The 25,959-nt window shown below is 38.6% G+C and overlaps 1 protein-coding gene across 3 annotated transcripts; it reads right to left on the bottom strand.

Annotated features, from left to right (window-relative positions):
- Positions 1–1,469: 1,469 nt before the first annotated feature.
- On the bottom strand, positions 1,470–24,898 carry rbbp8l (retinoblastoma binding protein 8-like). 3 transcript variants are annotated; one of them, XM_008412844.2, is made up of 16 exons: positions 24,728–24,898; positions 24,222–24,285; positions 23,983–24,100; positions 19,188–19,282; positions 19,037–19,079; positions 14,683–14,778; positions 13,761–13,873; positions 13,553–13,628; positions 12,266–12,447; positions 12,125–12,168; positions 11,513–11,589; positions 10,146–10,863; positions 9,959–10,052; positions 7,075–7,142; positions 6,803–6,995; positions 1,470–2,591 (listed from the first exon to the last, which is right to left on the bottom strand). In XM_008412844.2, the coding sequence occupies exons 4-16, from the start codon at positions 19,258–19,260 to the stop codon at positions 2,530–2,532; spliced, it is 1,839 nt and encodes a 612-aa protein (XP_008411066.1). In that variant the 5' UTR covers positions 19,261–19,282; positions 23,983–24,100; positions 24,222–24,285; positions 24,728–24,898; the 3' UTR covers positions 1,470–2,529. The 3 variants fall into 3 exon arrangements, with proteins under 3 accessions (XP_008411066.1, XP_008411069.1, XP_008411067.1); XM_008412847.2 differs by having other exon boundaries at positions 12,266–12,444; XM_008412845.2 differs by lacking the exons at positions 23,983–24,100; positions 24,222–24,285.
- Positions 24,899–25,959: the final 1,061 nt, after the last annotated feature.

The following is a 25,959-nucleotide window of genomic DNA, read 5'->3' as shown; positions in this document are numbered from 1 at the left end:
AAAAGGAAATTGAACGTTATCATAACTCTTTTCATCAGAATACCTTCAAAGACTCGTTGTGGATGGTGATGCTGTGATCCTGTAGCAGTCAGTATTACAACAAATCTGTAGAAGCTTCTGATTAAACACTGTTGCTGCAGGATGGTTTCATGCTAATAGCTCTAGGCCTGTCGCGATAAACGATAAATCAATTAATTGGACGATAAATTAAACCTATCGACCTCATTTTAATTATCGTCTTTATCGTCTCTTCTGGCCTTTTTTCTTTCTGTTGATGACACTGAATGAAAAAGGCTCAGCTCCGGTGCTCTCCACTGACCCTCGCTTCCTCATTTCCTTAGTCTAATGTCCAGCGCACACTACACGAGTTGTCGGCCCATTTTCAAAACCTGAGAGACACATTAGCCGATAGAAATCCCAGGTATAACGGTTCGATCGGGTTCGTCGTGCCGTGTGGTGTCCAGCCACAAAGGCACGTAATGACTACAAGTCCAGTTAACTAATTTTAAAATCAGGCTTTAATCAATGCTTTACTAGAATCTACCTGTGATGCATGTGGCTATAGAGTCAGAGTAAAGTCCTGACTGAATGAAAATCATTGTAACCTATTTATGTCACTTTAACGAAGAACAGCTGAAAACGTAACGGGTTTATCAACTGAGGTAGCAATTTGGCTCCAACTCCTCCCCTTGTCATTTCTATATTCTTTACACGAAATGTTAAATATTAATGTTGTTACCACATATCATCTCCGATGTCCGCTGGATTTGGGTTGCGCCGTGTCAGCTGTTTGGGATTCCCCTCCGTAATTTCCCCTCAGAAAGCATGGAGGAGAATCCGCGCTTTCTGATTGGCTACCTGTCACATTCAGTGTTAAAGCTCCCAGTCGGGGAAAACCCCAGATTTAGATCGGAGCGGCCAGGACGATCTACCGTAACCCACCACACACTGCAGGATGATCTGTTAGATCGGCCAACAATCTAAGATTGTCATAAGGGGAAAATAGGGTCAAAAAATGGTGTAGTGTGAACTATTGCATTAGGTAGTCGGATGTGCCCATCTTCTCTATTTAAATCTAGTGACTACTGAAGGCCAATACAGTACACAGACTTCATGATCTGCACTCTTTTGGTTGAATGCAGTATTTATTTCCACTTCCACTTTAGCTTTATGTTGTCTAGTTTTTATTCAAGTACGTTTTTTGTTAATGGAGACTGAGAATCCATTTTATTTTTGTTTTTGGTTGTTTTATTTAGTTTATCAGTTCCACCTTTTGAAAATAAGGTGTATCTATCAGGAAATCGCATGTATTATTAGTCATTTCCATTAAATCAGTGTCAAAAGGTCTTGAAACAATATTATCGCTTATCGTAATAATTTTTTAGACAATTAATCGTCCAGCAAAATTTGTTATCGTGACAGGCGAACAACATACATTTATTATCACAAAGCACAAAAAGGCAAAACAGTCATTATCATAAAAGAAAACTTTATTCCGACCTCATATTTAACACGATACAACACATGACACTAATTCATTTCTGTAGGTCTGGGCATGATGTACTCGTTTTTCAGATCATGTGAGACAAGAGCTGTTTAAATGATTCCTTAATTCTACAGTAAAACTGAAGCAAAAAAACAAACAAAAAAACAACAACCCTGATCAGTCACAGGATAGTGAAGACTTTAACAGCGGAAGAAATGATGTTTCACATGAGGCCATGAATGAAGTCATCATTTGAAAACTGCTTTGTAACTCAGTGTTTCATTCTTTGATGTTAAAGATTTGTTCTAGATTTGAACGTGACAAAATAGCAAAACCAGAAGAAATCTGCTAGAAATTAAGAACTTTTTTGTGGCTTCACATGCTGGTTGTGTGACAGAGTTTAAGCAGTGTAGCTACTCTTAAAGCTGCTGGAGTCAAGGATTAGTTATCACCCCAAAATCTGAGCCGCTCGGTTTTTGCGTCGACTACAAGCTACATTTGCTATGTAGCATTCGCTATGATGAAACATGTTGCGAGATGACACTACTATTGGTTTAGCATGTCCAGAAGTGAAAAAGGAACACCCAGAAAGAGAGACAGGCACACACAACACAAAAATAACCTGTTATATAATACCTAATCAGCTGACTGATGTCTGTCACTTCTGCTGACAGACCCACAGATTACTGTTATTTTCTGTGGGTGACAAATATTAAATCCTACCTTATCATTGCAACCTGTATTTGCAAAGTTACAACCTCTACATGTAAATAAAGGTGTATATTAGGTTGCACATGTGATATTTTGATCAAGATTCTGCACACACAAAAAAACTGATCTAAAAAGGCAGTGGAAGCTGGTTAGGCGTCACGCTGATGAAATAAAACAATATGCAAATAAGCCATTCCTCTCCGCGGCCGAGCGTCGAGGACGTTTGATGGAGTCAGTGCTGGGTTTGCATCTCGCCACGCTGCCTCCGTGTGGGAGGAAAGCGGTAACTACTCGTCGGTTTGAGCATCCAGGTGTGATTTCCGTCCTCCTCTCTAGCTGGGGCTCCTCTCCTCGGTCCTCACTGTGATCTTGATTCTTCTCTCCTGGTGCATCTCTGTTAACAACAGGAAGGGATTTTAAATTATTTTAGACGGGAAAAAAAAATCTGAGAAAAATCCTTGTTAGGATGGGTATAGGATTAGAAATAGTTAAAGGAAGAGATAAAACGACAACTGTTCTTTCCAAGCTTACTAAACTTAAAAAATATGGATTTCAGGACATCTGTGTCAAAATGTAAAGGATTTAGCTTAAATTAAATATTCTTATTAGCTTCTGATTTTGTTATAAAGGCCAGCCTGGTTCTATCTAGTTCCCACAAAACACTCTAACCGGCCAATTTACGAGCAAGGATTGGACCTTCAGAACATTTTTAAAGGGGACCTAATATGCAAAAATCTACTCTTTTTTTATTTTAGCTTTATATCACATTATAATGTTATTCCCTCATCAAACATAAACCCAAAAATGTTGTTTCAATTCACTCATTCATGTTTGAGAAATCCTTGAATCTCTCGTGGCAACCATTTGGGCGTGTCTTTTCCACAAATCTGACCAATCACCTCAACGTTTCCTTTTCTTGTTTACTGACCAATCACTGAAACTTGGCTGAATTTTGACCAATCCGTTTAGTCCCTTGATAATGTAACTTACTGCTTCACAATGTCTCTTGACAACTGAACCTGCAAGGTGTAACCATGTCTGAAGTTAAGTGATAACATTTAACTTTTTTTAGTTTTTTTTTTTGTTGCAAAAAACATTTTGAGATGTTCGGTTGGATTTCTTTTTACTGTTCATGTCAACTTGAATGACCGAGATGGAATTCTTTCTTCTGCAGTTTGACAACTTCTCACGACATGATTTGATTCGTTTCAAGAACAAGACAAGTGAAGCAGCTGGGATGAGGATTTCTTTTTTCTTCCCTTAAATATTAGTCATGTTAAGATCCTGTCTTTTTAGGGAAAGTTCTGTGCAGGAATTTAAACTTTTTCGCAAGACGGGGTTAAGGGAAAGATAAAGCATAAAACAATTGCAACTTTGACCACAACTTTGTGAAAAATGTGCCACAAAATCAGTCATTTTAGGCTGCAACAATCTCAATTGCAATGTTGCGGAGGGGCTGACTAAACTAAACTAAACTAAACTAAACTAAACTAAACTAAACTAAACTAAACTAAACTAAACTAAACTAAACTAAACTAAACTAAACTAAACCATAGCGCAGAGCAGAGATCTGTCATTCTGAGAGTGTGTAGCTTTCTCTGCAGAACTGAACCACATTAAACCTCTGCAGCGCTGCAGATCTTATCTCCACATTTAAAGACAATGCTGCCTGCGACGCGTTAATCAGGACACATTCACATGCACTTTATTTTTGTAGCATGGAACAAACTAACTTTGTTCTTCCTTATTTTGCTACTAATGTACATCTGTGGTTTCACTTTTAAAATAAACTAACAACTGTCTGGTTATAGACATTAACATTATAAGAGGAAACGGTAAATAAATGCTGCGTGGTGATTCAAAAAAAATAACCAAAATGCATATTTTCCTTCTGAGCAATTCAGCTTTTTGTTTTGTTGCAGTATCTCAAAATAGAATTCAACTTTCTGCAGGCTTCCTGAAGCTCCTTGGGTTCTCTTTTAACTTAGTTTTTGTCCAGTACCTACGACAAGCATGTTGTGCATGGTGTGCTTAAAAAGTGCTGAAAGTGGACAAATGGAGGACAAAAGGAGAAGTGTCAGGCCTACAACAGTCTCCAGGAGATGAACAGAACAGGATCTGAGAGCTGTTTCTTTAAGAAAAAAGGGGAGAAAGGTAGAGCAAAGAACTGACAGACAGAGATGCCTCAATCGTACTGCTGAATGCCCAGTTTTCAGCTGACATCTTATTTGGGATTCATCTTGTCGAAGCTAAAATCTGATTTTCTGTTAATTATGCTGTGTAAATATGTATTTGTTGTTAAATTATGTAACACTGGAGCTTGAGGGCCTTTTCCCCCTGGGATATCTTAATGGTTATAGTTCTATGGCTTAACAATAAAAAAAATCATTTCCAACAAACTGTCAGACATAAGATTTAAAATGACTCCACTAGAGCCGAGGTAAAAAACACACTTTCCAAAACCCTTAGAAGTCCTGGAGCAATACTTTAAAATACAAGTAATAAGAACAACAAGAGAACTTGAGTGAGTTAATAATGATGTAATAAATTTGACTTTTTCATGTGCCACTGTAAAAATAATTTACCCTATTTTACTGATTTTGCTTTTTGATTCACTCAAACATTATTGCAGGTTATTGCTTATTACTTAGCAATAACCTGAGTAATAAAAGAACCATGCAAAATAAAATGAAAAGAAGTATTTTGCTTCTGAACCTATAAATAACTGTCTGGCTGTCCTACTACACACCTCAAGTCTGTTTGAAGTTGAGGTCACAAACTGGCAACCCTTCATTGTAGTTCAGGCTTTTCTGCGAGAGAACAGAAGTTGTAGTTCTCTATTGTCCAGATCCCAAAGAGTCAATGAAGCTCCACCCTGTCTCACTTCCAACGCCATGTTTAACTGTAAGTATCCTGTTTCATTTCTGTGGAATGCCTTGGTAATTTTATAACATGTATCGAGTCACTTTCAGAAAAGTTAATATGTCATCTCACCAGTCCACAAAAGTATTTTCTCACAAGTCTTAGGAATCATCAAGATGTCTTTTTGCAAATGTGAAACTTGCTGTTGCGTTTATTTTCGATCCGTCTGGTTTTGGCTGTAGAACCCTCCCTCCTCCCACAGATACAATCGTTGCCACGTCTCCTTCTTGTTGTTGAATCATGAAGACTGACTGAAACTGACACAGGAGAGGCCTGCAGTGCTTCAGATGTTGTCCTGCAGTCGGTTGCAAAGTTGGAATAACTTTGGTAGTCTGGCCTCTCTACCATAATTTGATGACTTGCGTAGTTACACAATGTTACTTTTTGTCTTATGCTAAGATCAGCTGGATGATCCGAAACATTAGACATGATGAAAAACAAACAAAAAAAGTCCAGCAAAGTTTATGATTTTATATTTTGCACCACTGAATCTGACTGTCAGTAAATAATGCTCAAGCATCATCTTCCTGCTGCTGTAGAACATACAGTTACAAGGATAGTACTTTAGAGATACTTATGTACTGCTTCAACAGAAGCAAGCACAACTCAGATAATATTAATTTCACACAGTCAAAGAGCTTTCTATTAGAAAAATGATTGCACAATTTGACATATAAATACATTTATTTAGTGGAAGCAGACTAATTTTGAAAAAAGAAACTCCTGTTTTTCAATAAGATTGTGGCGGTAGGTGTTTTTTATGGAGCCCTCTAGGGGACATGGAGGATTCATTCCCTTTTGCTTTACCTTGAAAAAGTATTGCGTTCCCTCACAATACTTTAGCGCTGCCTTCCAATAGGTTTTGTGTTCTCTTGCAATAACGTACAGATCAGCTAATGAGGCATAATTGAATACTGAAATTCTTTCTTACGATGGCCACCACACTTTCTGCTATAATACAAGGTTTTTGTAAGGTTTTTCTTCTAAACATATAATAGGTTTATAGGTTTAGAATAAAGCTATAAACCTTATTATAGGCTTATTATTATATTGAAGGTTTAAAAGAAAAACTTTACAAAAACCTTGTATTATAGCAGAAAGTGTGTCAACATGTAAGGCAAGATAAATAGTGCGACATGCGCATTACATGTATTTCTGAGGAGTTAAAAGACATGCAGCAAGAAATTTTTACAATACTATATGTTCTCCATGTGGGCTGCACAGTGGTGCGGTTGGTTAACCAAGAAATCATTACTGATATAAATTTGTTCTAAAAGTATCACTGATTGCACTTTAAAAATTAGGTAACTTTATGTTATTAAAGGTAAAGTTTAAACTAATGATTTCTTGGTTAATGTCAAGTTGTCATAACAAAGACATTTTGAATAATGTCAACTTTGTATTAAAAGTGTCATAATTTACCAAATGACACTTTATGACAACAGTCATACATATTCATGAAGGCTTATTCATGTTCATGACAGATGTTATGTCATGTTTATGAAAGTGTCATGACAGTCTTATTCACCCCCCTTCAAATAAAGTGTTACCTTGGTTCCTACTGAGTGAGCTTTTTTTTATTCTGGTGCTTCATTCTTATCAGTTCTGTTGGTCACATTACCCAGAAATACCCACATTCAATGTGTCTAACATTCAGGGACTAAAAATGAACCCGCTACTCACTGTTTGTGTCTGAGTCTCTGTCGGTTTCTGTGTCTATGCGAAGTCTCTTCCTCCTGCGGCCTGCCTTACTCTTCTGACCCGGCCCACTCTTGTCTTCCTGCTCGTCTAGGCTGCTGTCTGCCTCGTTTGTTGAAGATGAGGACTGCGACGATGCCGAGGAAGCACAGGGGCTCGCGACAGAAGGACACTTTTGCTACAGGCAGAAATAAAGACACAGCTTTAGGTTTAGACGTTTGCCAACACAATCAGCTCTGTGTCTTGGTTTGGGTTACCTTGCCGTTTGACGATATCGACTCTTGCTTCTGTAGCGCAGATGTTAGGGCCTCTAGCCTTACCAGTGCTGTGGAAAAATGAGTATAAGTGAACCACTGGAGCACAAAATATGCTTTTCCACTACTAACTGTTTAGCTAAAGGAATCTGACATCCTTTTGTTCTGCTTTTCTTTGTTTCAGTGCGTAGAACATCAACACTGGACATCAGGAGAAGTCATTGGTTCACTCTTTCACAGTTCTTACCTTGACAGGCATTTCTCACAATCAAACTTGCTTATCTACATCAGCATGTGACACATTTCCATAATAACCTGTTAAGCCACTTACTCAACACACCCAGAGGAAAAGCTGTTATGGTTTGGTGAGTGCTGGTGGACTGGTTATATGGAGAACAAAAAAAGGGAATGAATATTAGATTTATTAACTATATGTCATACTGAACCTGTGCTAATGCCGGATGAGAAACAAACGGGAGTAACCAGTACGTCACACTGATTTTTAATTTTGACAAAGAACACATACAAAAGCAATAACTTAGATTGATTCCTGTGAGGCTTAAAATAGGACAGCAGTACTGTTCAACACTGAACTGTAAATAGTTTGTAGAAAGTTGTTGTCCTGGAAGACATAAAAGGCAAAAGACCAATATCTTCATGCAGAAAGGATATTTAAGCACATAACCAGACATAAAGAGTTCAGACTCATTAACACTGTGAGGCTCTCTGGCTGGTTTACACACGTTTGTACAGTTATTGGCTCTATGGCGACACTTAGAGGTTATGCTGGGAAACTGATGCGAAAACAAATACTATACAAACTAAAGACATGCTGAACATTTAATAGTTAATGCAAAGCAAGCTTATTGAATGTGTTATGTGTGTCAATAATAATATTTACATTTTATTTTATTTATTATCAGTAGTGGTGGGACTTGACTGAAAGTCTTAAGCGAGTTAATTGAAGGGTCTGTAATTAATTACTAACAATGAATCACGTTTTAATTGAAGACCATATACTCAAACTACTTCTAAAGCTCTTTTTGCTGCTAAATTATTCCTTAAATAGACATATGAGCTCAAAAATAAAGATATTTACTTTCTATATTCTGTTATTTAGATTATTCAACCATCAGTTTGGTGCAAAGTTCTGTTATATCCATTCAGCTTTCAAGTGTTTCAGGAACACCTGATCATTTATGGAACTTCTATAAAAAATACTTCCTTAGAAATGTGGACAGTGGGCGATGACATTAGCTTTAAGGACGCTAATGGATGACCAACTCCTCGGTTTTGAACAAAAAAGAAGAAGTAGCTTTGTCATCCATTGCTGTGGTTTGCGTATGTTTCTTGTACGTCAGATTTATTGGGTGTACCAGAAACACACAAATAAAAAGATTCCAGCTCAGGACTTTTGTATGAAAAATCTAAGAATTGAGTTAAAATTTGCAACTTGTTAAAATGTATGTAATTAGTCATTCAAAATGAATAAATTAAAGTCTCAGCCCAAATTATTGGACTTCCTATTAATATTGCAAATGCTGCAATATAAGATAACTTGCTTTATAAACTATGATGACATTTTCAGCCAATTTTCATGTCAGACAATGAGAACAAATACATTTCAAAACTTGTTTAGTGTTTGTAAATGTGTGGCTTCAAGTTTTTGTTTTCTCATAACAGGTACTTTATGAGATATTGGCAACTTATAACGGAATACAGTCAATGACGAAAGGAGTTTTTTTTTTAACGAACCAAGGCTGTATGGAGAACTGACGCATTCAGTAAATAGCTTTCTTTCCCAGAACTTGATTTTCAAGACAGAGTCTTCCGCTCTCATCTGTATAGGCTAAATTCAAAGCTAGTTTGTCAAGCTTAGCAGGAGGAGGAACTTAAAGTAAAGTAAATAAAACAACCTCTGGCTTCTTTATAGCGGGGTTGAGTTAAGTCATTAAACACTCAGAGTGGTTTCAGTTTAACGAATCAAAAAGGAACAATTAGGGGGCTCAAGCTAACACAATCAGAGCAGTGTCAATTCACAAAGACATTTTCTCTTTCTAAAACACAACATCTCAAACAAAAAAAAACATGTATTAGGGGTGTAATGGTAACTTTAAATGTTTTGAAAATACTGTATATATCAAAAATAACTTCTCATGACATAGCTGTATCTGACACCTGGAAATTGGTCTCCATCTCTTTAAGAATCTTCCACCCTTTCCAACACTCCCCCTTCAGCATGACAAAACATCAATACTTCTCCATAATGCCGTTTAAAATCATCACGAGGATCATTGTAGTTTGTACGATGAGTTCACCTTTATTTTATGTCTTTATTTATTTTTTGTTGCAAAAACCATTTTGAGATGTTCGAGGTGATTTGCTTATAGTACAGTCATGACTGATGTCAAAATAACTCATGCTCTCCTATGAAGCTTGTTAAAGAACAGGAAGAAAACTGGTTAGCATCTCGTCTTTTGTACACTTTTAAATCTGCTCTGGTGTAAGAGGACACACTGTTTATGACATAGGGATATAAATCGTGGTGAATTCAGGCAAAGTCAACACGTCAGAATGAACGGGGTCTGGGTTGATTTCTAAGCTAGCTATTTCCAACTTCTATAAATACCACTGGTTATGAGCCTGAGCCAGGTGTGCTACTTCCGGCTACTTCTGGTAAAACAACTTGGGAAAGCAATTCCAGTTGCTTTACTAAATACTGCCATCCCGCATTCCCACCTCAACATGATTAAGGGACATAGTTGAAAGGGTCAGTAGCATCCTGCTATTTCTCTTTGCTTGATTTTTGCATTGAAGATTTGTTAGTCAGTGAGCCAGACTAATTGGCTCACTGACTTGCACTTGCAGACATTTCCGTAATCTTTACCTGGACGTAATGACAGAGTGAGGACAGGAACTTTCTTTCCGTTGGCTTGCGCTGTTTTATCATTTGCTTCTTCTTTTTTGTCTTGATCTTCAACCTGTTGCAATAATAAATGCCATCATTACATCTTTTGTTCACCATGGTAAAATTTTTAAAGGTTTAATTTTGATGTGAAGAAGTTTGAAAATACCTCATGGTTATGATCACTGATTAACTCTTGTTCTTGTTTGATGGGCGTTGAGGAGGAGGAAGAAGGGAGGGAAATGAGCGAAGGTGATGACACAGGTATCGCTGTATTCACATTTCTGTCAGGGCTCCTCTGAGCGTCTCCCTCGCATTGCAAGGCGATGGGACTATCATCATTTCCAGGTTGGTTAGGTTTAGTCTTCGCTCGATCGGAGAGGTCCAGAGGTCCATCAGAGCTCTCTCTAAGTTCTTCTCCAGAGACTTTCTGACTCTTGGAAGGTGGGCTTTCTTTTTTCTCCATGGCCTTAGTTTCATTCTCTATGTTCTCTGGCATCCTTCTGAACGTGAACACCACTGTTGGCTCTTTAGGGGGCTGAGGCGAGCTTTGCTTTTGGCTTTGCCATGAAGAACCAAAACCATGCCGTCTGGTGGTGGCTTGTGAGATTGGTGGAATCAAGCTGGAAAGACGTGACAAATGAAGCCTGCTGGAAGGGTTCTGCAGTGCCGGGGTGGCTCCCACAGCTGCCATGGGACCCCAGTTCGGGCCTTCAGATAGAGGCCAGGGCAGAGAGACGGGGCCACTCTTGATTGGTTTGGGATGGCAGGGGATGGGAGCGTGGATCACGGGTCTGCTTGGTCTCACCTCTCCACCTGGTGAGGAGGAGGACTTCTTCCGAAGATGTGGGGTATGGATGGAGGAATGCTGATCAAGTGCTTCGATGCTTTGAGGAAATAATGAACAGAAGTTATTTATACATTAGGAAAGAATGTGATCTTATTTTTTTTAACAAGATGGGAAAACCAGGACAAAAAAAAACAAAAACAAAATTGAGGTAAAGTCTTAAAGGTCATGTTCAGTAGATGTACTCTTTGCTCTCTATTGAACAATGACGCTCTCCATTGCTGCATATTTGAAGTCGTTAAAATAATAATGTAAATGTAATTTGCCGTGATGTAGGAAGGGCTGTATTTTCTCTGAGAATATAAAAATTTTGTTGTCCTTCATATTGTATAGCTACCACAGAATATGCTACATCTCTTTTTATGCAGATGACACCTGCTAATAAAATACAACTATTAATAAAAACTTAGATGCCTCAAAATGTCCAGACAGTCAATGACTTAAAAGAGTTCATTATGTTTGGTCAACTACATTCTTTCAGCCACTTTGGTTTCTGCGATTATATTCATTAGTTCAAGTCAAAACCAGGATTTGGGAATGGTGGCAGTCCTCCCCACAAATGTTACTATGTGTCTATATGAGTTTATAAAACCTCATCTGGCTTCTGGGGATCAAACCATTTTGGCATTTTTTTTTAATCCTTCTTTTTTGAAGATATTTTCGTATAAACCCACTGATAAAGTTTTTACCTCTTTTCTCCACCTCTATTTACTCTGTGTTCTGTCTTCCAGGATGATGCTAAAGTTGGCTGAGGCTTGTATACTTCCTGTGTGAGAAAAAGGAGTGAAATACAATGTATTTCAAGGTTACTACCAGATTTCTTTGATTAAAAGAAATACAATATGATACCAAAGGTAATAGCTGTACTTTTTAGAACCTGGGGGTGCATTCACACTGTTTAGTCTGATTTAATTTAACTCTAGTTGGTTTGTCTAGAAGGTCTTGTTCACATGGGGATGTGTGAATGCGTAATCGAATTCTGGTCTGCCTAAAAATTTAGGTTGGGGAACAGGTTGCTCAAAGGGTTTGGTTCATTTGACACAGAGCCAAGTAAAAGTGAATTTCAGCAGCTGGAAATGGAACAAATGTCGCAATTTTGGTCCCCAATCAAACCAGGTCTGCCAGACTGTCAGGTATGAAAACACATTAACACCTTTGCTCATGTGTGGGCTAACTGTTAGCTTATTTGCCCAATGCAGTAATACAAATGGAAGTTGTAATCACGCTAATTAAGTAACTGTAAAAATGTAATTTAGGTTTTAACAATGTCAGAGTAGAGAGAGGTGTTTAAAAAAACTTACAAAACTACTTCGGTTTGTGCCTCTCAACAGCCTGCATTCAGTTTCTGTAAAAAAATCAATAATAAGAAAAAAATGATAGAAGAGAACAAATTACAAAATCTGCTCTAACAAAATAAGCCCTTCTTCTCTGCTGAGCCTCACCTTCACCTCTGTGGTCTGCCTCAGTCTTCACCAGTACATCGCCATCTGCTGGTTGGTCTCTGGACCGACTGATGGTTGGACTGACCAGGGCTACAGCTCCGGGGGACAGGAGGTCAGGAGACATCTTTGGTTTGACGTCGACAGAGTTGTTGTTGTTGTTGTTGTGCTCGCTGCGACTTCTGCTTTGACACACACCAACAGGTGGTGTTGAAGAAACAAAAGACGAATTTAAGAAGGCGCTAAAAAGAAAACTAAAGTAAACTTAATGGAATTTTTACTGAAATTAGTTGAACTTGATTAAAATGACATTAAATTATTTTCAATGCGTTTGAATTTTATCAAACGTGATATATAACTGGATTAAATTTGACTTTGATATATGGGACATTTGTTGTGAACTGACAATGTAAAATACTTTACTAAACCAAATCAGATTATATTGATTTCTTTTGGGATACAAATAATTTCAATGAACTGATTTCATAGTTTTCATTGTATTTTTTTGGAATTGATTACATGGCATAAATTTTTACCTGACTTTGTTTTTATTGCTTTTTTTTTTTTTTTAGCTCAAATGTGGGATCATTTGGACTTTGCATTTTTTATATCAAACTGAAATTAGCCAGTGGAGGGTTTGGAACGACAATGCAATCAGCTGGACTTTATCTTTTTACAACAAATCTGATTTTGTTGAGTGATTATTAATCTGTAGAGGTTATTAAGCTTCTCAACTGTAATTGGACCGAGGTCCAAATTACACGACAATGGCAGGACAATAAAACACAAAAGTTCTGTTGCATTTTAGTCTGCCGTTTACAAGGTAACAACATTATGCAAAGATGGTCACTCTGGTAAAAGACAGTTTTAATGGACTTTATTATACTGAATCCTCATTGGTCACATTTAGTTATGACACCCAGAGATGATTAAGTTGAAATCTTGCTGTTCTTGCTTGTCAACCTCCTTAGAATTCAGTTTTAAATGTCACGTTTATTTTTTTAATTTGCACTTTTATCTAAATCCCTTTTTGGTGCAGCAATAATAGTTTTCCTAATGAGTGAAACTGTACAAAAAAAAGGTTAAATAACCTAAACTGCCCACATCAGTAAGTAGGATTTTACTTACTGATGTAAGTAAAACAAGTAAAACATCAGTTTTACTTACGTAGCTAAACCTAGCTTATTGTAGGTTTAGCTACAATAAGCTAAACCTTATTGTAGTTTTAGCTTATAATAACCTGAACTAAGTGGAAACCTAAACCTTTCCAGTCAAACATCACATACTTACTCAAGTACTGCTCTTAAACTGGCAACGTCGTCTTTAAGTTTAAGATTCTCTTTCCGAAGGTTGGTCATCTCTCCAGCTAAAACCCAAAGAACAAGTCACAGTAAAGAATAGGTTTTTTTAGATAAAGGCAACAAGAAAAGATTTGAAAAACCAAGTGACTTTTAGAAGAAGCTAGTGATGCTTATAAAAGGAAAAACATCTGGAATACCAAGGAGGGAGATGTGCTGGAGGCTCTGTATGCGTGAGGCTTCGTACTCCTGCTGTCTGCGCTTGGCCACCTCTTGGGTTACCGTACATCTGTCACACAGACCGGCTCTTAGTCTGAACACACAGCAGAAAAAAAACGCAAATTAATTTTATGCTAATTATGCTCCAAATTCATATATTTTAGGAGGCGCTTGTGTATTGATCTCTTTGCAAAAGCTGGATTTGTTCCACACTTGAAAAACTAAACTGTGTGGCAATCAGCTATCATTGCAAGCAAGTTGTTTTTGTAAAAAAATAAAATAAAATAAATAAAAATCTGTCAGTTTAGGCAACCCTAGCACCTGAAGCTATAGTTCTAGCACCTTTTAAAATAATAGTTTTAATTATTAAGGGAAAAATGTCGTCTGAACCAACATCATCTTACATGACAATATAATTTCAAGTCCCAGTAAAAATGACGGCTTAACTCTAGCTGTGTTTCCATTGACCGTACAACTGTGCAAATCGGAAATAAGAAAATACATTCGCTTAATTGAATTTAGCTAATTTTGAGAAAACTCATGATTTTCAATAAAACATTTTTTGTGTTAGTATGAGGTATTGAAATAAATGTAAAACCAGCAGAAGGGATACAAAGCCGTTTTCATCTTTTTGTATCTTACTAATCTCAAAGAAAGTCTTCACATTGAAATCTTTAAGGTCCCCCTAATGGTGCTCACAGTTATTAGATAAACTAATTTCCCTTCCAACCTTTTTAGAGCTTCAGCTTTTTATTTGACCCTTTTCAGCTTAGTTTGTGTTGTTACTTTCCTAAGCTTTAGCCACTATTAATTTTCCTGAGTTCATTTTTTACTACCTGGATGCCACTGGTATTTCAAGTACCTTTACAAAACATAAAACATTAGGTTTTAATTTGGTGTAACCTGTTTTCTAGAGTCTTGATGTTCTCCGTTAGTAATCTCTGCTGCTCTTTCATCTGCTGGTTTCTGGTGAATAGTTCCTCCATTCGCTTTGTGTCGCTGTTGGAATCACACAATTAGAGTCGGGTTTTAGTAAAACAAACACATTCCATAAGCATACAAATGAATTTACACACGCAGAATAAAAAGACACATACTCTGTAAGTTCTCACTGTCTGAAGTCAAATCAGACCAAACGTTTTCTTCTTTTTCAAGAATTTCCTAAACTAATTCTATTTGCTAGTTGTCACAAATAGGGACACACCGATTCAGTTTTTTTACTTCCAATTCCAATACAATATCTGAGATTGAGACTCGACCCGATACCAATCCGATACATAAAAACAGAACTGACTTAAAACATGTCTTTTTTTAAACACAGACATAAACATATTGGATTTAATTGATAACTCTCCACCTGTACAACACAATTAAATACACTGATAGCTTAGCCAGCTTGTAAAAACAACGCAACATTAATTTGTTCAGTCAGCGCAATTAGGAGTAAAAACGTCAATGTTAAATAATAATAAAGAAACTGAAACTGACAAAAACCAACCAACCAACCAACCAACCAACCAAACAAACAAACAAACAAACCTTCTTTCTACTGGTTCAGAAAGTGTAATTAGAAATTTTAAATATAATGTAAAAATAATAAAGCATGATGTTGCTCAGAACACGAAGCATTGAATTACTGAACAGATCTGCCCTTATGGATTGGACAGAAGGGCTCTGGAATTGTTTTAAATATCAGGACCAATACAGATATTAATATTAAATTGGTGCATCTCTAGTCACAATACTGAGAGAAAAAAATTGTCAGAGATTCATTTAGAAGCAAAAAAGTTTGATTGTCATTAATTTCCTAAGATTTGAGTGTACAAGTTTGGTTTAAATGATGTTATTTTGCTATAGAAACTTCAGGAAACTGAACCACCAAATCATCTAGATTGATCTGATTGTCAGCATGATTAGTCCTTACCTGTGGCTGGTCGGTCAAAAAATAAAAAAATAAATAAATAAAATAAATAAAATAAAATAAAATAAAATAAAATAAAATAAAATAAAATAAAATAAATAAATAAATAAATAAATATTATTTTATTTTTTATTTGAATTAAAATCAGTGAATACTACCAGATCATGTTGATAACAACACTCTTTGGTATAGATGCAGCTACTGAGTGAAGCAGAAGCTGCATTGGCTATGCTCACTATCTCTGAGATGTTTAAAATGATGTAAGAAGAAGAAGTACAAAGGAAGCTATTTAAAAGGAAATGTTCTTTCATATCATGCCAAGACATGTCCGTGGTTTATTCAGCCTGTGAGACAGTTCAAGACTTTTAGCAGAAAACAGGAATTTCCATATTCCTCTTTGAGGTTTCTACCCGTCCCGGTCAGGGAACAAGATGCACCTGGAAATGTTAGGAGCCTTCTGGAAAATATTAGATGTACACGAACTTGACCAAAGAAGTGGTTCTAACTAAGCAAATATTGTCCTACTGGATAATTACTGCAGGATGATTATCTATTAGCTGGGAACAAGTTATCTAACTCAAACTGATTCAGTGGGTAGTTTCTCATTTCTTAAACAACTATGTCCAAGCTTACAATCTGTGGCCGTGGAAGAGATGTTTGTATGTTTAAGAAGGGTCAAGTTATTGGCATCAAGGAAAGGAAACATAGAAGAAAATAAAGTTGAATTAAAAACTGTCCAACACATTTTTAAAAACTGGAAGCAAATATGGGGAACCATTGTCTTCCAGGGAGAACTGTGGTCAGAAAAATAAATCTGAATGATAACCACAGCCGAGAACTGAACCGAGAGACAGATACTCCAGTGTGTCCTGGTCTGTCCCCTTGGTCTGCTAGCGGAGGGACATGTCTGAAAAACCTGAGAGGAGAGCTGACTCCGGAGGAGTAGAACAAATTGCATTTTCTTTATCGTAGAATCAGTTAATAGGACTGGACTGTGATAGAGAGATTGCGTTATTGTTTTATTTTTTTTCCACCTAAGCCTCTAAGACCAAAATGTATTGTTTTACAGTCCCACTATGAATAGGATTCCCATTTATTTTTTTGTGCATAGTTTGAACATGTCCATGTTTTGTTTTTGTGTGTATCTGTGTAAGTATGTTTTATTTTAAATGTACAATCACTAGTAAAAATATTTGATTTAGGGTGCCTTCACATCAGCTCTATTTAGTTCACCTTAGTCAAAAGCAGACCAAACAGTTTGTTTTCCTCATGAACCAAACTTTCCTAGAAACGTCCGGTTCGTTTGGGGAGGTGGGAATGAGCAGTCCAAAAAAATAAAAATAAAGCAAACTCCAGTCCACCTTCAAACCTAGGTCTTGGTTCTGCTGAAGTGAACTCTGGTGCGGTTCTAATGTACATGTGAACACCAAGCGGACCGGAAACCCCCCCAAAAACCGGAAGCAGACTATTGTGCAGAACATTCTGGGTAAATACAATAAAAACAAGGAGATCTCTAACTCTAGAGGGAGAAATGGCTCATGCTAAGCGTTGAAGAGTGATTGACACCACACCAATTTCGTTTACAATTTGTGAAGAAAGAAGTTGCGTTCATGTCCTCTTCAGAGCTTTTCGTGTTGTTCTCTTCAGTGAGTCTTGGTGCAGCGCCACCACAGGCCAGGGAGTGAACACGTTTTTCAAAAGTTTTGGTTCGTTCGACGCAGTGCGGTGTGAAAGCGAAACCGCACCAGCTGAAAATGTAACAAGTGTTCGAACTCAGTCTACCAGACTATCAGATGATAATTTTTCTCTTATTGTTCCAACTTTGTCCACATGGACTTTAGCTAAGCAAGCTCATCATAAGGAAATGAATTGTTTATTTTAATTGAGTCTATAAAACTTCCAGCAAAAATGAACACTTGACTTTCTCCAAAATAATAATAACTGTCTTCTCTGCAGCCACACAGAGCTGCTGGCAGAGGACTGTGTTTTTGATCAGATCTCACTTTTTAGCTGCTGTTTAATCTCATTTTAAGTAACAAAATTAAAGGTTACTGTATTTTCCGCACTATAAGGCGCACCTTCAATGAATGGCCTATTTTAAAACTTTTTTCATATATAAGGCGCATAGAATAGACGCTAGTTAGGGTTGCCGCCCGTCCCATATTGAACCTATGCGGGACGTGATTTGTTCCATACTCTACAAATGTGGATGTGTAATAATAAAGAAGTGCCCCCCCCCCGAGTACTTTATATAGTAGGCTGTCCCAGTCATTGTTTTACTCACAGTGTTGGTGTTGCAATATTGTGCCCAACTGCTTTCTGGATAACACAGACCAACCGACACGCTGCCTCCGCAGTCTCTGTCTCTCTTCCTCCGACCCCCCAGGCTTTAAATGTATAGGGGCTGGTCCCTTGGTAACCCTAGTCGAAGAACCCCGGATGAATGTCTAAAGCCACTTTGTTGACATAAAGAATGTCAACAAAACAGTCCGACTCGGGTCGGTGAGGAGAGCCTTCCGCAACTGGGCCGGGGCGTGGCCGGACGATGGTGACCCTTCTCCGTTTGTCCACAGCATGTTCCTGGAGAACGTGGTGCTAAATGACCTGCAGACGACCTGATTATCAGGTCGGTAGGTAGATAGGTCAGTCAAACTTTATTAATAGATTACAAACCAGCATTCTGACAACTATCCCAGCATGCACCTCGCGCTTCTTCTTCTACGGGCAAAAATGCTTACCGTAGTTGCTACACCTGATGTGGCTCAATATTGGTCCATATATATAGCGCACCGAATTATAAGGCGCACTGTCGGCTTTTGAGGAAATGAAGGTTTTTAGGTGCGCCTTATAGTGCAGAAAATACAGTAATTAGTTTTATCCCACGTAGAGTTTGACATATCTTCACCAAAGCTTGCATGTTCTGTAACCTCATAAAACTGAGTTTTATTGACATATTCCACCTGCTCCTATAGTAAATAAAGATCCACTGGGAAAATATTTAATATCTTCATTACACTTTCTGAATGGTTTAAAAGTGCTAATCAAGTGCTAATCATTTTTAATTGTTTGTCAAGTTGTTATTAATATGATAGGTGTGCTTACATTGAATAATCTTCCCATCTCCTTTCCCTTTTCTCTCAGTTCCAAGAAGAATCAAAAGTTCGGTGACTCAATAACAGACTTGTCGCGACATGAGCTTCCTTCCTTCCATGCAGCAAATGACGTGAGTGAACACGGAGCCAGGTGCAGGTCTGGCGTGCCCACCCGCCTCCCTGTCTGATCTGAAAACGCTTCACGTTTTAACTGTCTTCAGTTTCTAACCGTGAGTCTACTCACCAGCCCTTCTTGTTGGACAGCTCTTTGACTTTCACCTGCAAACCTGATAAAAAAATAAATAAAACGTACTCATGACTATCAGAACTTATGGTGATATATTTATGTAAAAAAAAAACAATCTTTGCAATGCTCATGAATCTTTAGCCCTCACCTTCCACTTCTCGTTCATGGGCTTCCTGCAGCTTCTGCAGAAGGTCTTTAAAGCTCTCCATTATTTCCAGCATTCACAGTTGAACTTCACTTAAACTGTGTGATAAAAAGGCAAGTGTTTATTTTTTATTTTTTTTAATCATTGTCTATCAGAAGAATAGAATAAAACAGGATTTTCTTTCTTGCGACAATAAGATTGGATCCAGCTTGCACCGCGCCCTTAATCCAATATTATTACGAAATAATAAAACCTGTGAAAACACTCACAAGAAACAGTTAAACACACGAACGTTATAGCCTGAGGACTGTTTGTGGGAATCTGACAACGAGTCCCCAGGTTCTCATGAGGAAGTGATTTTTTTTTTTTTTTTTTATATATGGAGGAAAACTAGTTAGACTGGACCTGCCAGGTGTGCTACTTTGGCTTGCAGTTTATGATTCTAATGCATAAACAACGCAACACACTATAAATTTGACAGCATTTTCAAATGATAGCATACAGGAATAAATAAATTAAAGAAACTTTCCACTCCTTTAGTAAATTCAACATACAACATAATATAAGTTCAGTGAAAAAAAAACAGAAGAGGAATATGCTGCTAAGTAAGAAGCTCAGAGTCACACTGTGTGGATTTATAGAGCTGGGTCGTTCTGATCAGATTTTACCAAAAGAACCACAGGAAATTCTTCTCCACAGGTGCCATGGTGTCGCTCATTGTTTTATTGTAAGTGCTGTGACTTGATTGTAGCTCCCAGTGTTTCTCTACAACACCTTATTATATAATTATATGGACACTCTCTGGCTTGTCCCAAATTGTGTTTCCAGGAACGACTGTGGCTCCGTGGGTAGATATGTTGTCTTGTGATCTGAAGGTTGTAGGTTCGCTTCCAGCTTCCTATTGGCACATCGGTAGAGGCAAGGCACTTAGCCCCAAGATGCCTACTCTTGTAAAGCTCTTTGAACAGTCAAAATGACCATGGACTGAACTGTATAAGTTCAGTCCATTTACTAATGTGTGCAAATCTGCTAGTGATGACCTCGTTAAATAAGAATAAGCTTGTTAACAGGGTAAATAGTGGCAGCTGTAATGAGATGCAGTATATTACTTTTCAAAAAAGAGCCAGTAACAGAATTTCTGATATTTGGGTTCAGTGTTTCTAAAAGATGATCATGCTTAGTAGCTCTGGAGCACATCAAGATGCGACTATATGTATGGTAGATTCATTCTACTGCCTATTATTAAATGATCAGGGTTGGAACATATAAATGCAACTGAATGAATGAAAAACTTCAGAAGTAAGTTCTGTGCATTCAGGCTCGCTTGCTGCTGTGTTATGTATTGGACAAAGTCTCAGTTCTGTACTGCGCTGAGCAAGAGCTTCGAAAATAAGTGTTCTGGCTGCAAACTCTTGGTAAAGGGTAACGATTTCCTTAACTACTTACTTTTTCCTGCCTACATGTAAAGACTGGCTTAATTTTGCATGGAGTGAAATTGCAATGAGCTCACCTTACCCTTAGTTCACATACTAGCGTGTTAAGACAACCTCTGCGTTCTGGAGCTCTTGCTACAGCTGCGGCCTCCACCCTTGCTGAAGGGTCGTAACTCAAAGATCGTTCTACTTTCTAACACTGCTCAGGACCCAGTGGGCAGCAACCTGTACAATGTGTGAAACCTGGCATTCCATGTTGAATAACTTGGGACACAGAAAGGGAAGAACATGACTTGGGCGGTGGTCAGAGCCTTGCCACCAGGAAAGCAGCTTTTACCAGCTTTTTCAGCTTGCAAGATAAGTCATGACTGGTCAAGCCGGTTTCAGCTCCCCACCAAAGGCTTCTCTAAACCTGAGATAAAGTACATGGGATGGGCGAGAGAATCTCTCTCTCTCTCTCTCTCTCTCTCTCTCTCTCTCTCTCTCTCTCTCTCTTTCTGACTGCCTCACCTCTTGTGCGTACTGAAAATTGTACAGCTATGCTGAACAATCAGTCTGCATTGTAGGCACAATGTTATAGCACATCAAGCATAAATGACACATAGCCCTGCTCTTTGTAAAGAAATAAAGGTGTGATCTCATTCTGATCTTTTAAGGAAGCAGTCGAAGCACCAAGATGAAATTGTGAAAGCTGTCCTATCAGTACGCTGAAACTCGGTTTGGTCCAGTCTTTTAAAAAGATCAAGGAGACAAGCACCCACATGAGGTTGCAGGCTTTAGATGTTGCAGCCTGACAACATATCTAACGACATTAACGTGTGAACCCAAGGCCATTCCCGTCTTCTCCTCGTTGTTTTCTGCCTTCTTCCTCAAGGAAGAGAAGGTTATAAAAAGGATGATCAAACTGACTTGTTCAGATTTGAAGTGCTTGTTGGTGTTAAATTCACCAACAAGCTTCAACAGCATCATTACACACTCAACAGCTCTTTATCAATGTCACCAGGAACTCACCTGTGCCCCATCACAACTCCAAAAAAAAGGAAGCAGCGAATATCTTCAGTCTTCAGAGATATTCGCTGAATGCACTGGGACACCCATGATTATGGGTGCTGCTTTATTCCTGTCTGACTCGGGGACTGAAAGTAATTTTGGCAAGCGTATGGTGGCCATCGTAACCCTGGATGAATTCAGGGTTTACGATGAGAAACGTGGTCTCATTATTTGTTGGGACTATATATTTGGAGCACAAGAACAGATTTCTCATCCACGCCTGGATCACTTGGCTCTGTTTACCCTTCAAAGGTAACATTTGCTAAAAGTCGCCCTCCAGAAGTAGTTGGAAGAATCCTGAATGGAAGGGCTTCTTTGACTACTTTTACATGAGCAATTGAGTATTAGTGTGAGGGAACAGACCGTTACTTTTAGTATTCTGTGATTGAAGTGCTACCGAACCTATTGGGAAAGGGATGTAACGATTTCATTGAATAATTCGACTACCTCAATTTTTTTAATTTCTTGTGGCAAATTATCTTCTTCAGGGCTTCATTAAATAATGTTTTTATATTTAGCACACTGTGTTGCTGTCAGATGATTATTTGTGTTGTGCAATGCTATGACTTCCTCCAATGAGTTGTTAATTATTGCCTGCTGCTATTAGCAGCTATGGAGGAAGACGATGAGGCACAGACAGAAGCACCACCAAGAAAGAGATGAAATGTCTGAAAAGTGGGCTCGAGGTTGGAATATCAGGACTGTTGCCATGTTCAGATTCAATGCTAGCATGTAATGCAGGAGTAGTTTTATCTCCCATAGTGGAACACTGAGCAAAGTGAAAAAATTAAAATGAGGATATTTGTCATAGTGTTTGGTTCTGTGACAGTAGAGTGGGCTACTCTACTCTTGCAAAGCCACAGAAACACAGGTGAAGAAGAGTGGAATGATCAGTTAGGCATTACGCTACATGGTGGTGACTTGGTGTCTAGGGCATGGAGGGTAAATGGTAAAAGGGCAGCACTTATATGCACAGTTATTGACCTATTCATACACACTGATGGTGGTAAGCTACTTTGTAGTCACAGCTGCCCTGGGGCAGACTGAGAGAAGTGAGGCTGCCATTCAATAAGCCATTCCTCAGAACGCCAGCGGCCAAAGGGGGTGAAGCGTCCTGCCCAAAGAGGGAATGACAAAGTGAGTGGTCAGTAGTTTGATTGGGGACCAAGATTGGATCATTTGTAACATTTTCAACTGGTGCTGTTCACTTTCACACTGCACTGCATCAAATGAACCAACCCGTTTGGTCGGTTGTCCCACCACAACCATTTATTTGGCTGTGGTGGGACAACCAAACAAACGATTGTCCCACTAAATGTTGGCATGATAGCATGCCAACATTTGAAATGTGCTTTTTTTATGTTGAGAGGTTTTCTATTACATCAGTGTCAATAATTAACTGGCAACCACATCCCTGATTTACAATCAGATGAACCACTGAAGGAAGCAACACAAAAACCACTGAAGAAGTCACTGAGCAAAACTTCTTTCTTCACCAAGTGTAAGCAAAAATAAAGTGGCGTCATATTTTAGTTGTTATAGAGTTTCTCATTTGGCTTTGGTAAAAAACCACAAGTCATTTCTCTTGCTTGCGGGAGAAATGGTAACCCACCGCTAGATCAACCTCTCTGTCACAGATACTGATGTTTTTGGAGTTTCTGCATTCGGTTATCAAAGAACTAATGATTAGCTTAAGTACCCCACCTTTCAGTTTCCATTTCCAATGGAAAATGAAAATGTTCATTTTCCGTTGCTGAGAGTAAAGCTGGTAAAAACGTAAGTTTTTGGGAATTTTCAAACTTCAATAACAGAGCTTTAATCTGACAAGTTCATCAACATTTTGGTCCTCTGAAATCACCTCAGGCAACATTCACCTACAAGTATGAAATCCATTCATTTTTAAAATAGTCTGAACACCACAAAAAAGATTTATGTTTTTCAAATAAAAATATGTCTTCTTGCATAGATTTGACAAATACAACTGTCGTGTTGCATTTCATCCTTCGTCTGATTCATTGTGTGTAACAGACTCACAGTTTGCCATCAAACTTGTGCCTGAATGTATTCCAAATTTAGTCAAGTGCTAATATTTAGCATTTTGATCAGTGGAGTTTCAGTTCTCTTGACATGTCAGGATATGTCAGGAAAGAGGCTGTTCAGATCACTTCAGCAGAGCAAGAAAAGACCTGCCTGCCACAGTTAGCTCGCTCTGCTATCACAGATCATTATTTACACCCTTTCTCTCTCTCTCTCTCTCTCTCTCTCTCTCTCTCTCTCTCTCACACACACACACATATAAATTTATTACTGCTCACCCCGTATTTCAAGTTCACTAGGCTTCAGAGTCTATCTGCAACTCCATCAAATTTCCCAGTCAGTCGAAAGATACGTTAGCATGTTCTTTGCAAACACATCGCCCGGGATGCTCCACACCTGTGAAGAAACCCATAACACAATGGGAAACACGCCTCACTCCTGCTGCTCTCAGGCAGACAGTTGCTGCCAAGTGGTTTGTATCAGAGCGGGAAAGTTTGGAGTCTGAGCAAAACCAAACCTCAGTTGTTTGGGAGAAGGAGAAAGTTCTGGTGTCCAAGTCAGCAACAGGTACAATTACAGAGCTATGGAGAAAAGGGGACAGAGCAGGAGTTTTAACTCAGTCCTGTTTACAGCCAGAGGAAGACATGTGCCAAAAGGATGTGGTTGCCGGGTTAATTATTGACACGGTTTTTAAAATTTTATTGCAAAAAGAAAAAAATCTGATGTAATAGAAATCTTGTCAACATAAAAAAACAAACACATTTCAAATGTTGGCGTGCTGTCGTGACATATATACAATGTCTGTGTTATACAGAATATTAGTGAGCAGTTTTTATAACATCCATAAAACTCTCAAACTTCCAAATTAAATCCTCAATCATATGCATGAGTTGAACCGACACTTCTAAATAGTTCCCTGTACAGTTGTTTACTCCTTGCAGTAGCTACCAGCAGCTCCTCTGCCCATCTATCAGCCAATCTCTCCTGGCCTTCAGGTCCGACCTTTGCCAATTCCAGACTCACCTCGCTCACTCTGGGAACTCTCGCTCCGGCGCTCCTGCTGTCCCGTTTACTGCCTCTTCGTTCAGAACTCCTAAGTGGCCTTGAAATAGAGAGAGGGAACAGAACACGCAATGGAGAAGAGGAGAAACAGAAGAGACTGTGGTGAAGGAGAACGCCCCATGCACTCACACTCACCCCCCCACCCACCTTTCCTTTCTCTCTCTCTTTCTCTCACTCTCTCATCTCTGTACCAAGAGAAAACCGGTTGGGTTGGTCCTCCCCTTGAGGAACACAAACACTGAGGCCCGGGCAAGTTCTCCCTTGATATTCCTGTTCTGCTGAAATCCCACAAAACTGGTTAAACCGGTTCCAGAAAGCCCACGGTGATAAAGGGACAGAAGCAAGCAACGAAACAGAAATATCCAATGTAGGCACCAGTGACTGTTTATCTAAACCAGGGGTTGTTTCCTGCATGCCATACTGCAAAAAAGAAAAAAAAAACAAAAAAAAACTGGTGTGACAATGGAATTAACTAAATAATTGAACTCTAACATAAATTTAGGAGTAATAACATGGGCACTGCCTGCTGAGACAATATTCATTGTCCTGATATAAAATTAAGCAATTGTCTGTGAAGAGGCTTCAGACCGGAGTTTGAAACAGTCAAAGACGCTGTGGCACTACTGGTATGTGAATGTACGGGCAGGCAGCAGACAGCTGCAGTGGACGGTCTGTTGCCACAGAGACGAGACACGATTCATGTCTTGTGTGATGTTGAAAAAAAACAAAAAAAAAACTCGTCTTCCTGATTCCGAAGACAGATTCCTCACGACCGGCTCTACTGGACTGAGCCGGGCATCTTTATTGTCATTGTATGACCTGCCACTCCCTTGTTGGTTATGGCGCTACGCACGCCTACAACAATGGAGGGATTGACGCGTTCCTCGTGTCTTTTGGTCGCTTATTTTCATTCTGAAGCCTGAGAAGGTCCCAGGAAACATTCTAAAAGTCTTTCAAGAGGTCAGTGGATTTAAAACGAATTCCAAGTGGAAGTTCACCATTGGGTTTATTCGAACCAACATTGAGAGCAGAGCCAGTGTGAGAAGAAAGACTTCATGACACATAAACGCTGCTAATTTATCATTTGGCAGTGTAATACCAGTCATAGCATCTATCTAAGCATATGTTTTCACTTTAAAGTAGCTAATTTATCTTAAAAGAAAACTTTTAACTATTTGACCCGACCTACCAAA

This window comes from Poecilia reticulata, linkage group LG7, assembly GCF_000633615.1.
Source record: "Poecilia reticulata strain Guanapo linkage group LG7, Guppy_female_1.0+MT, whole genome shotgun sequence".
Lineage (NCBI taxonomy): Eukaryota > Metazoa > Chordata > Actinopteri > Cyprinodontiformes > Poeciliidae > Poecilia > Poecilia reticulata.
Note: the sequence above shows the minus strand (reverse complement) of the source record. Positions and strands in the feature narration are given on the sequence as shown.